Source organism: Ovis aries, chromosome 2, assembly GCF_016772045.2.
Source record: "Ovis aries strain OAR_USU_Benz2616 breed Rambouillet chromosome 2, ARS-UI_Ramb_v3.0, whole genome shotgun sequence".
Classification (NCBI taxonomy): domain Eukaryota; kingdom Metazoa; phylum Chordata; class Mammalia; order Artiodactyla; family Bovidae; genus Ovis; species Ovis aries.
In genome coordinates, this window is record NC_056055.1 from 157977271 (window position 1) to 157990795 (window position 13525).

Here is a 13525-nt window from a genome sequence, read left to right on the forward strand (position 1 = left end):
ACCGGTCACCTTTCACTGTTCCTTCTTTCTTGCAGAATGTGTATAAAGATGACTTGAATTGGCTGAAAGGCATTGGGTGTTATGTTTGGGATACACCCCAGATCCTCCATGCGAAGAAATCGTATGACCTCCAGAGTCAGGTGAGCCATATTCCTAGAAGGACTAGCTCACTGTGGATTGATGGACTCCGTGATGCTCCCAGTGAGGTACTAGCGAGACTGTCCCTGTGCCCAGGCAGGGAAAGTGGCTCTGTGACAGTACACAGTCTAAGGGAACCAAGGACCCCTGCCCAATGAAACCTCTTCTGGTGGCCGGCTCTTGTGCTGGGCTTCCTCAGTTTGAGTCTCCCTCATGGTTTAAGGCTATAGATGTTTATAGCAGACTGTTATCTGGGAGCTATTTCATAGTGAACTACTCTCAAGCATGTATACCTTAATTGATCAGGTTAACTGGTAGGGAGTAGAAACCAAATGCATACGTTGACCATAAGTATTTAACTTTTGAAGTAAGAAGTAGTTATTTGGAAAACTCCACAGCAAAAATTCATCTCGGGGAGGGCAGCTATCGGATGGGTGTTGAAATTGAGGGGCTGTTGTCAGGGACAGAGTATAAGCAAGGAAAAGACAACATGATGAAGAAGGGACCTGGCAAAGACCCAGACTCCACTTTTGGTCAGGAGAAACTGTTAGTTTCGACAGCTGTGCAAAGTCTGCAGGACTGTCCAACCTATCCTTTTTGTTAAGATTAAAGCAGAAACCCAGAAATGTACATCTAAGTTGGCACAAATGGCAGACCTGCATTTTACCATTTTCAGTAACTTTTCTTTTTCTTCACAGATACTATACACAGCAGCAGGTAAAGAAAATCTAAAGAATTATAACCTGGTCACAGACACACCACTTTACGTGACTGCTCTTCAAAGTGGCATTAATGCCAGTGAGGTGCGTCTTCCATGCACAACTCTCCCAGGACAAGCTGTTATTGTCTTACGTGTTGTCAAATAATAGAAAAGAGTAACCTGTCTTCTTTGTCTGTAGGTGAAATATAAAGAGAATTATCATCAGATCAAAGACAAATACACGACAGTTCTAGAAACAGTGGATTATGACAGAACCAGGAATCTGAAGGATCTGTTTAGCAGTGTGAGTTGAGTTTTCTTTTCTCTGTATTTGAGGTACCCTTTCCACCTTTAAAGACAATAAGAGATTAAGGAACAAGCAACCTTACCCCCAAAGGTCTTTCTAATCTTTTTCCTGAAACTTTAAGTTCCTACTTTATCTTATAAATTCTAACAGGTACAAGTAAATAAGCCCCAATGTGAGTATTGTTCTATGTCATGCAGTTCGATACAGATTCACTAACTCATTCCCTAGTGCAAACAGGTACTGTTGGAGCTATTCTTTGTTGACCCTGAACTTGTTTTTCCCTAGCTTTTCCTTTGGCCAGTGACTTATAGATCAACAGAGGCACTCTTTTTTTCCCTCCTGTGAATTGGTTAATTCATCAAACATTTTTTAAACTTCATTTTGAAATAATTTTAGATTTACAGAAAAATTGCAAAAGTAGTAAAGAGAATTCCCATATACTTTTCTCCGTAGAACAATTACTGAAACAAAATAAATTAACATTGTAATGATGTTATAGACTTTATCCAGACTTCAACAGTATTTCCACTAAAGTGCTTTTCTGTCCCAGAGGCCAGTCCAGGATCCCATGCTGCATTTGGTTGTCATGAATCCTTAGTCTCTTTGTATCTGAGAATTTCTTAATTCTTCCTTGTCTTTTTCTGATCTTGACCCTTTTGAAGAATTCTGGCCAGTTATTGTGTAGAATGTTTTGAAGCTTGAGTTAATCTTAAGTTTACTCATGATTAGGTTTAAGGTAGTCCTTTTTTGGCAAGAATAGCACAGATGTGATGTGCCCTTCTCAGCACATTACAGCCAGTGGTACATGGTATCAGTACCTGGGAATGACCTTGATCACTTATTTTAAGTTGCTATCTGCTGAGATTGTCCACTGTAGACTTTCTTTTTTGCCTTTGTTATTAATAAATATCTTGGAGGAGATTCTTTGGGACTATGCAGTTATCCTGTTTCTCCTCACACTTTCTCATATATTTTAGCATCCATTGATGGATCTTACCTGCAAGAATTGTTACAGTTCCCTACCAGTTGTTTTCTCTTTCCCTTATCCCTTCTACATTTATCAATTGGAATTCTTCTGTAAGGAACAGCTGTTCCTTCTCCACTGTCAGTTTCTCTGTTTATTTGTATCAGTATAGGTTCATGGATATTTATTTTATTCTGTGGGATAGATGCTCAAACGGTTTCAACTTTGCTGTTGGGAACTATTGTCTAATACAGTTCAGCACGGCAGGGTTCATTCACCTTTTCCTTGTTTGTAACTTACTTTTCCAACTTGTAACTTTCTATTTCCTTTCCAATGAAAACATTGACTTTCATTATCTTTGATATATCTACTTATTTGTGCCACCCTTGTATGCATATAAAATACTTTCAGAATTTTGAACACACACCCCTGTGAGAAACAAATTTATTAACTAGAGGAAGGTGTTTTGTGTACAGTTACTTTTGCCTATAGCCTTAGAGTATACAGTCAAGATATCCATTTTATAACCTAAGTCAGTTGTTTTCTTCACCACTTCCTTCACTGTAGCTTTGTTATACATTTGTAATACAGTTAGATTTATTTGCTACAGTTTGTATTCCATTTTAGTTCCCTTCCCCATCCTTATTATTGGCTGTTTTAATTTGCATACAGTAAATTTTACTTTGTGGTACATAGTACTATACTTTTGACAAATACATAAAATTGTATATTCACCATTATAGTCAAGATACAGAAAAATTCTATGTCACCTCCAAATTAACCCTTCCTGCCCCACTTCTCTCCCCTGGCATGCACAGAGCTTTTTTCCTGTCCCTATTGTTTTAGTTTTTCCAGAATGTCACTTAAATGTGATTACATGGTGTGCAGCCATTAGGTCTGGTTTCTTTCTCTTAGCAAAATGCATATATGTGTTAGCACATAGCTGCCTAAATCAGTGCTTTATCCTTTTCATAGCAAAACAAAATTCGAAACCATAGTTTGTTTGTTTTTCCAGTCACAGCTAAAGGCACATCTGAGTTGCATCCAGTTTTTGACAGTTATCAGTAAAGATGCTGTATACAAATGCGTATAGGTTTTGTGTATTCATGGGCTTCCTTTGTGGCTCAGCTGGTAAAGAATCCACCTCCAATGAGGGAGACCTGGGTTCGATCCCTGGCTTAGGAAGATACTCTGGAGAAGGGAAAGGCTACCCACTCCAGTATTCTGGCCTAGAGAATTCCATGGACTGTATAGTCCGTAGGATCGCAAAGAGTCGGACACGACTGAGCGACTTTCACTTTCACTTTGTGTGTTTATAGCTTTTTATTTCTCCTGAGTAAATAAATACCTAGAAATTGAAACATTTTATCTCCTACTATATATCTATTTAATATTAGTGGTTTTCATCCTCTAGGAATCCTAGACCTACGGAGGAATGAATATGTCATCAAAATCTCTGATAACTGTCAAACTGTGATAAGTGCTATGGGAGAGAACAAAATAATGGACTCTGAAATTATGAACAAGACAGTAAAACAGTTATTTACTTAGGAGCACTTGGCTTCCACAGAGTGAGACTCAGGGTTGTTAGGGAATGTCTGAGAAGGACAGAAACAGGGAAAATTTGCCTCTGGAAGCTATCCAGATTGCATTATTCTGTGTTCACAAGATTTTTAACCCCTACAGAACCTGTACAAGGAGGCCTGGGATAAAGTGAAAGCCACCAGCTACATCCTGCCTCCTAATACCGTGTCTCTGACACATGCCAAGAACCAGAAGCACATGGCCAGCTATGTAAGTCAATTACCCTTCCCATCATTCCTTGCCCTTCCCTGCTCTCCTCTCCCAGAATGTTTCTGGTTGGTTCTTGTGCTACCCAGAAGGACCCTCAGCACTTTCAAAGGGGCACACCAGCAAAAAATTCCAGGTGCTCGGTGACCACAAAGTCTGTACATTTATTCTTCCTCTCGAGGGCTGTAAAGTCCAGAGACAATCACACATGTATGAAGGACACCAATGTGACCTCCTGTGTGCAAATGACATGGGTGGATATGGATATTTTAGCCAGAAATGGAAGAGGGGACATAATACACCATATAAAATACACTCTTTTTTTTAATAGAATTATGTGACCTTTGGTAGAAAATAAACCAGTGAATGTGATGACCAGTTATTTCATCAGCCCCAAATATATGATTTAAGAGTAAATCATTAACTTTATATCTATGAAATATAAAAATTTAAAAATCTTTTGAAACTGTTTTTTAAAAACAAAACTTTTTATATAGACATAATTTTCAAAAAATCCTAAATCACATGAGTTGTTTGAATAGATCTTAGCACTTTGAAAAGATCTTAGCACTTTTAACCCTTTATGCCTAATATGTTCTTAAGTAAAACCTTTTATTGTAAAACTCCCTATAAATTTCATTGCAGTTCTAATAAGCCTAGTTTTCTTTCAGAAACTTTGCCTCTATTAGAGACTTTTACCTCTTAATTTTGAACATTTTATGTAACACTTCAGACCCATATTTCTCAGATCTTTTTTTCCACACTGAGAAATCTATTTTGTTCTGCAGATCAGCACATACACACACACCTGAAGTTTTTGAGAGTTCTTCTGACATAAGTATTTTACAGAAGGGTACTTATTGCTACACTAAAGACAGTGCATCCTGATCTTTCAATTCTATTCTCTGAATCTTCACATAAATGCTAGAGACCCAGGAAGTTGGTTTCACTACCATCTAATGGGCCTGGAAATGCACAGTTTAGAAAAAGACTTTGTTAGACAACATATGGAATAAATTTTTACCCAGAGGAAAAAATTAAATCTTTATGATTTTTCCCAGAACCAACTTAATTTGGAAGATTGCAAACAGACTAGCCCAAAGAATCAAGTTTTTCGTTTGAGAATTTTTTTGTAGATAGTTTTCAGAAAGCTCAGCAAAGGCTTTTTCCTTTAGTTGTGAAAAAAACTTACAGATGCAAGATTCTCCAGGCAAATTGTTCTTGAAATGATATCAAACATAGAGAAATTAATTTTTTAAAGAAGGATTTCAACTTTAGGTTTTTTTTTAATGCCTTTGAATACTATTTTCTTTATAACTGAAGAATAGCTTAGATATAAGGAGCATGTGAACTAATGTTCTGGAAAATTCTGATGGGAATTTCCTTGATTTCCATCAGTGAAGAGCTTTCCCGAAATTCTGCATAAATACGCCTATCTTTCCTTTTTTTCTCTTAACTGAGATGTGGGCCTCTGAGTTGTAAGAGGATTGTCATTTTATCATATGCCAGAAGAGAGGATCCCAGCCTCTGTAAAGGCCTTTCCTCCTAGTTCATAAAATAAAGAAACATTCATTAATAGGCAGTATGGCTTAAGAACTAGACATCGGTTTTCCCATAGAATTTAGTTGAACTGTATTTTTGGAAAACCTCATAGAAACTGAAATTCAAGGATTGAGTCTCTTAAGCACCAGATTTGTCAGTTATTAAAAACAAATTCCTGAGCACATTTTTCATCTTTTACTATGGTTAAGAAAAACAAAGCCAATATCACAAAAGAGATCATTTTTTAAATTACATCATCTTTAAAATCAGTTGTAGTAACAGCAGAAAACTTCTATCGGTATGAGAGTTTTAAAAATGATATGTACAGGATGTTTATACATAGCCTGATCTAATCTTCAAGTAATCCTATGGCAGGTACCATGCTTCCTCTACCTCTGGGCACAGACAGGGAAACAAGCTCAGAAAAGTGCTGACCCCAAGGTGGCCCATCTTCAGAGCTGGGTTCTTATTAATTAAGTCTCATGTTCTTTTAACAGTATAGATCCATCGCTCTTCAAAACTCTTTTACTTCCTTTGTATTTTCTCTCTATAGGTCAAATACCGCGAAGAATATGATAAGTTCAAAGCTCTTTACACTTTACCCAGAAGTGTTGAAGATGATCCAAACACAGCGCGGTGCCTCCGAGTTGGCAAGTTTAACATCGACGTAAGTGATCCTGAAGGCTGGTTTCAAAAGCCAAGTAATGGAACCACCGACTATAAGTCAGAACTTCATTCTCTTTAGCGATGCACATGGCACTGACTGTGCACATGTGAAGAAGCTGAGAGTTATTTCAGCCCATACTGCTTTTCCCCACCCCTATCTGCAGAAAGTGTCAGAAATATCCAGTCCCCATCCTGCCCCCAGCTGATTGCTCTAAGTGGCGCCCCTGACCTCTGTGGGGTCTAAGAAAGGCACTTGTTGCCATGATCCTTGCATAGCTCCCTGTGTAACTGGTGTGTTGTGTTATCGCCACAGCGCCTGTACAGATCTGTCTATGAGAAGAACAAGATGAACATCCACATCGTGCCTGACATGGTAGAGATGGTTACCGCTAAGGATTCTCAGAAGAAAGTCAGCGAGATCGATTACCGCCTTCACCTCCACGAGTGGATTTGCCACCCCGACTTGCAAGTCAACAGTCACGTCAGGAAGGTCACAGACCAGATTAGTGATGTAAGTCCGCTGCTTATGAAGGTCCTCTTCCCCAGCCCCACACATGCCCCCCCACCAATAGAGACTGACTCACTTGGTTCTTCAGCTCAGCCCTCTTCCAGAATCACTTTCCTGTACACCCAGGGGTCTGCCGGGAATTCGAGCTGTCCCTAGAAGCGGGGCTCTGCATGCTGAAGTCTGCAGAGCACCCATGGCCTCAGGGCATAATGTCTTGCTTTTCATTCTGCAAAGTCATCCTGGGTCTAGAGCGTGTCTGTGTCTTTCGTGTTAAAGTTAGTCAAGTTTTCTTGTTCTGACCCCCTCCATCTGTTGCAACCCCCAGATTGTGTACAAGGATGACCTCACCTGGCTGAAAGGCATTGGTTGCTACGTCTGGGACACTCCTGAGATTCTCCACGCCAAGCATGCTTACGATCTACGCAATGATGTGAGTTCACCTTGTTTTTTGGTTTTTGGTTGTTTCAAGTATGCTTCCTTCCCTGTGTGGTCTAGAGTCAAGGGGAGAGGACATCAAATACAGACACTGTCATACCCCACTGTGTCTGAAGTGGTGCTGAGGATGGCTGAGCTGGAGGAAGATGCTGAAGAGCAGAGCGGCCATTTCTCAGGAATGCAGGCAATGCAGATGAGCTGTCCCATTGTCCCCTGGTGCAGAAGGGACTCCTGGTTCTTCTCGCCACCTTCTGAATGATTTTGGATATATTAATGAGCACATAATTCCTATTGTTAGATCTCATTTATTAGGAGTCTGTGATACTATAGACAGGATCTATTTGTAAGGAGAGGATTTGCTAGGCAAGGTAATACTATAATCAAGATTTTAGTGAGAAAGCTTAAATATTCCTAGCAAGGCGATTGTCAAGCCTCCTGGAAGACTCTAGACTACCCATGTGGCTATAAGCATTGATTATGCTGATTGTTATAAAATTCAGTGCTAATGTACGTGCATGCCATGAGCTAAAAGCAACCAATCTCTGTGTGAAAACCAAGGCAAATATACTGAATGGTCTAACACAGGCTTATTTTCTTTCTTCCTTTTGACAGATCAAGTACAAAGCTCACGTGCTGAAAACAAGGAACAATTACAAGTTGGTTACTGACACTCCTGTCTACGTTCAGGCTGTCAAAAGTGGGAAACAACTAAGTGATGTAAGTGCCCACTGGAGACGTTACTTCAGGGAGAGTGAAACAGGGCCACCGCACTAGCAGAAGTGGGAGGAACGAAAGACAGGGCAGGCCAGGCCATTTCTCAGTAGGAGACCTGTGCTGGTGCCTTAGAGAGCACTGAAGAGTCTTATCTGATTTCCTCAGACCTGATGTGTTCTATTCGTTTCCTGGAGTGGTGGTGTAAGTAATCCAAGTTTATGAAACCCTTAATGTTTTAGAACTCCCCAGGTTGCTTTTTATATCCTTGTGTCATGAGCAATGGTTTATGCCTCATAGTCTCAGCTTTCTAATTCACTTAGTGCTCACTCTGGTAAGGGAAGATCCCCTGGAGGAGTGCATGGCAACCCACTCCAGTATTCTTGCCTGGAGAATCCCATGGATAGTCCATAGCATCGCAAAGAGGTGGACATGACTTAGCACATGTGCATGCATGATAAGATGGAGAGAAGGTCTCTGCAGTTACTGATGAGGCCTCTAGCACATGTAATCTGATAGACTTGAGAGAGGCACTTAATCCCCTGAGCCTCAGCATCCTTATGTGGACAGCGGGAAAGTGGATGGAAAGCACCTGTGTGATACACGGTGGTACAGAGCAGGCTGCCCCCTTTTTACTAACCCCATAGGTTAATAAGCAAATGTTAAATCCCACCAGCGAGTCAGAATGTGAAAACCTTTTATTGTGGAGCTCATGGTGGTAAAACACCCTCTCTTCCTCTTCATGTGCCTGAGCTGACTCTTCCACTGATTTCTCAGCGTGGGATCCACACACTGGCCCTATTCCATTGGACAAGGCCCAGTATTCGAGACAGAGTTCCTGAGGCAAAGGGAGCAGGCTGCCATCTTTATATTAAGAGACTTGGATTTGCGTTTACTTAGCTTCTTTTAAGCCTGAGGCCACAGTGCAGTCCACTCACTCTGCTTCCCTCTGCATCCAGGCTGTCTACCACTATGACTACGTGCACAGCATCAGAGGCAGAGTGGCTCCAACCACAAAAACCGTGGATCTGGATCGGGCCCTTCATGCATACAAGCTCCAGAGTGAGGTGAGCAGTGAGAGCTGGGCAGACTGCCCGGCAGAAACCCAGGACGAGGGCCAGGCCTCTGTAGAAGTGGCCTCTCCTGGGCATCCTCAGCCTGACCTTGTAAATCATAAAGACTGTTCCCGTCACATGAGCTAAGCAAAACAGAAAACCAGTGTGTCACCTGTCTGCCGTCTTGGCTGAGAGCAAGCAGTGGGCATTTTTGGAACAGTGCATACATAGAATAGGATCAATCAACTATCCCTGCTCTCCAAAAGCTTGCAGTCCAAGACAAGAGGACAAAGACAGGCATATAGTCATCAAAGACTGTGTACAATAAGAAATAAAGCTAAAGGTTACTGTTAGGCTTCAGAAGAGAAAGAGGCTAGATTCCACTCATCTGGTAGTCAGGAAGATCCCCTGGAGAAGGGAATGGCAACCCACTCCAGTATTCTTGCCTGGAGAATCCCATGGACAGAGGAGCCTGCTGGGCTACAGTCCATGGAGTTGCAAAAGTGTCGGACGCAGCTTAGCGAATAACACTTTCACTTTCTCAGTGTTACATTGGTCTCAAGGTTAATGCCTCTCTCCTGTATTGAATGTTAAAAGTAATTTGGTTTTTAATATTTTAAGTATTAGTCTTATTTCCTATACCTCTCCTGAGAGAGAGACTATTTCAAATCACAGATAGAAACTCCTTTCCTCCTCCTGCATGGAATATGAGCCTCCCGACCCAACAACCTAACATCAAGACATTGTGTTTATGGGGCTCTGAGGGCTCCCAAAGATGTGTCTTATAATTACTACTATCTCAGGATTGGTGATGGCTTGAATATCAGCTAACCATAGGGTTAACCACAGAGGTGGCACTGGCTGCCTGTTTACTTTTCCCAGATTATTGCTGGATGCTATTCTGTGAACCAGGCATATCTTTAGAAATAGAGGTATTTTCTTTAAGCCTCTTCACTCATTGCTCTTTTAAAAAATATATATGTTGAGTAATTTAATATGTATGGATGTGAGAGTTGGACTATAAAGAAAGCTGAGTGCTGAAGAATTGATGCATTTGAACTTTGGTGTTGGAGAAGACTCTTGAGAGTCCCTTGGACTGCAAGGAGATCCAACTAGTCCATCCTAAAGATCAGTTCTGGGTGTTCATTGGAAGGACTGATGCTAAAGCTGAAACTCCAATACTTTGGCCACCTGATGCGAAGTGCTGACTCATCTGAAAAGACCCTGATGCTGGGAAAGATTGAGGGCAGGAGGAAGAGACGACAGAGGATGAGATGATTGGATGGCATCACCGACTCAATAGACGTGGGTTTGGGTGGACTCCGGGAGCTGGTGATGGACAGGGAGGCCTGGAGTGCTGCGGTTCATGGGGTTGCAAAGAGTCAGACATGACTGAGCAACTGAACTGAATTTAATTCATTGCTCGACTCTTAGAATTTACTTAATTCCTTCTTGAAATCAATTCAGTGAGTGTAAGTAGACTGAAAACCTAACACAAGCTGGAAATGATTTGTTTAACTTAGATCCATCATTTGACATAGTTGTCATTTAACTTGCTCTTCTTCATCCTGGCAGAATCTGTACCGAAAAGCTGGCCTGCATGCCCTGCCCACTGGATACAGGCTTCCAGTCGACACCCCTCACTTCAAACACACCAAGGACACCCGATACATGAGCAGCTATGTGAGTGGTCTCCTCCTTGTTGAGATGGGGCTTAAAGTAGGAAGGAGGATACTAATATTTATTAATAGCCTATTTTCATCCCCTTAATCACACCCTGAAGTTTCAGCATGATACAATGATGGGAGGAAATTCCCTGGTGGTTCAATGGTTAGGACTTGTCACTTTCACTGAGAGGGACATGGATTTATTCCCTGGTTGGGAAACTAGGATCTTTCATGTCATGCAGTGAGGCCAAAAAAAAGATGGAATTAAAATAGTTTTTTAAAAAATGATGGTAGCAGGGAAGGGGAGATGGTGTATTTTCTAGGCGTGTTGCTCCTGCAGTTCAGCAGTACCTGGTTAGCATGATGGGTTAGTAAACGACTTTTCACGGGGTTCTATCTGCATGACACAGTGACCTTGGCTCAGGGATTGTGGCTGCCATAATGCTTCTAATTTTGTTGGCCTTAACACAGAAACATCCTGAACTATCTCAAATCACCTATTGGAAATGCTCCTTCATATGTGCACTACTGCTGTGTGGCGACAGTATAGTCTGCCTTCTGCAATATCTTGTTATAAAAAAATACAACTTCACCGTGTGTTCCTTTGAAAAGAAAGACTCTGATACTTGCCTCATGACTGACCTTCTGGGCCCATTTCCTAGAAAGCTCGGAGGGTACTTAGGTTCTCATTACCTGCAGCTTTCCCAGGCATTAGCGCTAATGGCAACTTTTCCCACTGGTGTCAGGCTGGGATGTAATGAGCAGACCTGGAGAGGCATTGTCTGTCCTGGTGACCCTGGCCTTCAGGCCATACCCACAAACCAGCCATCAGCTCAAAAATGAAATCTTCCTTCCATACTGCCCTCCAGAGCCCTGGCAATTGAACGTACTGACCAGTGAACTCCCACAGCCAGTGGCCCAGTAATATGGTTTCCAAAGCAAAGTCACAGATTTAATTATCTAACATCATTGTTTTCAACAGTTTATGAAGTTGTTCATCCATCAGTCTTAAAATCAGTCTCTCATTTCTGCTTTGCATATTCTTAATTTCCTAGCCATATTGGGACGAAAAATACAGGGTTTTTGTTGTGTTTTGCCTACCAACTTACAAACAGACTTAATCTAGGCAACCATGAATTGTATTCCTTTCTGGATCTGGCTTTATTAGCCAACAAAATAATTTTCAAGACTTAGATTATTAGAGAAATTTTGTCAATGATTTTTTTCCATGCTTAATGCTTAGAGAGTAGTTTTCAAATGAAAGTGACAACGCTCTTCCGTTTGACAAATGTGATGCTTACTCTTTGTTCATCCATCAGAGATCTCCTTCTCACTTTGCTTTTGCAGTTTAAGTACAAAGAAGTTTATGAACACATGAAGGCATATGGGTACACACTTGGACCCAATGATGTCCCATTTGTCAACGTCCGGAGGGTCAACAACATTACCAGTGAGGTACTGTGGCTGTTAATTCTGTGAGGAGTTTCAAAGACCAGGGCTTTGTTTGCAATGCATTAAGAATTAGTTGTATTTCAACTACAAACTTCAATTTATCAGCAAGGAATAAGGGGATCCTTTCTTCATCATTTTGATACTGGTGTCCTATGGCAATATTTTTATATATTTAGTAATACCTTTGTTGAGACCCACCCATCCATAGACTATGATGCAAATTAATTCCTTCCTTTGACATTTGTATTAAAAATCTTTAATAAGGTTGCATATTAGTCTGATTCATGAGCCTGAATAGTTTTCTGTGTGAACTATTGGTTTGAATATCTAACCCTACTTTCCAGCCATCTGATAGAAAGTGGAAGCCTGTGCTTCAAATTTTTCACCCAAGTAAAATAAATATCATTTTCTATGTTTTTCTAATTTCAATCACTTTCTGTACCTTAATCTTGTCTTTCATGTCTGTTTAAATATGTGAAATATTTGATTAATGTACAGATGCTCTCATCATCCTACACTAAACACCTGGAATGATTTTCTCCCCAATGCAGAGACTGTATCGGCAACTATACCACAAACTGAAAGACAAGATCCACACCACTCCTGACACGCCTGAAATCCGCCAAGTCAAGAAGACCCAAGAGGCTGTCAGCGAGGTGGGTATTTTCTTAGGAGAGAGGGGAGGCCATGGAACCCAAGGATGAAGGTCACACTGGTCTCTAATTTATGTGTTTATGGGCATTTTCCCCCTGCAGTTGATTTACAAATCCGACTTCTTCAAGATGCAAGGCCACATGATCTCGATGCCGTACACACCCCACGTGCTCCACTGCCGCTACGTGGGCGACATCACCAGCGATGTAAGCATCTCATAAGGGCTTTCTGGGGGACGCTTAACAAGAAGCAGGCTTGCTGTCCACATGGAAGCCAACCAGTTTTTGGCAGCCTTTTGCACTGAGTACTTGTAAACTGAGTGTACAACTTGGACGTAAAATTGTGTGGAAGCAGGACCTCACATTTCTCCAAGTAGTAAGAGGACCACTTGGGAGATACCAGAATCGCTGACCGCCATTCTACATTCAACACCAAATCATTACTAGCACCTCATTCCAAGTGGCCTCTGTCCTCAGCACACTTAGTATCTTTCTCTTGCTTACCACTACTCCCACCCCCTTTCACCACTTCCTATTGTCACTGTTTTTTTTCTTCTTGAATGTTTCCTTCTCATAAAAGGCCACTCCATTTAATCTATGGTATTTTTCATCCCTATAATAATAAAATAATAGCCGTGTCCTTTTTTTAGGTCAGGGTTAACAACTTAAAATTTAAAACCCTGTGATTGACTTGAGTTCAAGCAAACTCAGAGGACGGGGTGGATGTGCTGAACCAAAATGAAGATCCTTCAGTATAAAAGCGTCACTGCTCTGTCTTAATTGTTCTTGTTTGGAATTTGCTCACAACCTGCTATATTTCTATGTTTGTGACACAGATTAAATACAAAGAGGACTTGCAGATCCTAAGGGGACTGGGCTGCTTCCTGTACGACACCCCAGACATGGTCCGCTCCCGGCACCTGCGGAAGCTCTGGG

The 13525-nt window shown here is 41.2% G+C and overlaps 1 protein-coding gene across 49 annotated transcripts in view; it reads left to right on the forward strand.

Moving 5' to 3' along the window:
* The window catches only part of NEB (nebulin), a 202814-nt gene that overhangs the window by 134232 nt on the left and 55057 nt on the right, over positions 1-13525 (forward strand). For all 49 annotated transcript variants that reach the window (XM_060409928.1, XM_012137496.4, XM_042243869.1 and 46 more), the window contains exons 105-118: positions 36-140; positions 837-941; positions 1038-1142; positions 3796-3903; positions 5996-6109; positions 6422-6619; positions 6942-7046; positions 7664-7768; positions 8722-8829; positions 10393-10500; positions 11832-11939; positions 12488-12592; positions 12692-12796; positions 13426-13524. In XM_060409928.1, the coding sequence (XP_060265911.1) occupies positions 36-140; positions 837-941; positions 1038-1142; positions 3796-3903; positions 5996-6109; positions 6422-6619; positions 6942-7046; positions 7664-7768; positions 8722-8829; positions 10393-10500; positions 11832-11939; positions 12488-12592; positions 12692-12796; positions 13426-13524 (1578 nt within the window). The remainder of the gene's footprint in view (positions 1-35; positions 141-836; positions 942-1037; positions 1143-3795; positions 3904-5995; positions 6110-6421; positions 6620-6941; positions 7047-7663; positions 7769-8721; positions 8830-10392; positions 10501-11831; positions 11940-12487; positions 12593-12691; positions 12797-13425; position 13525) is intronic.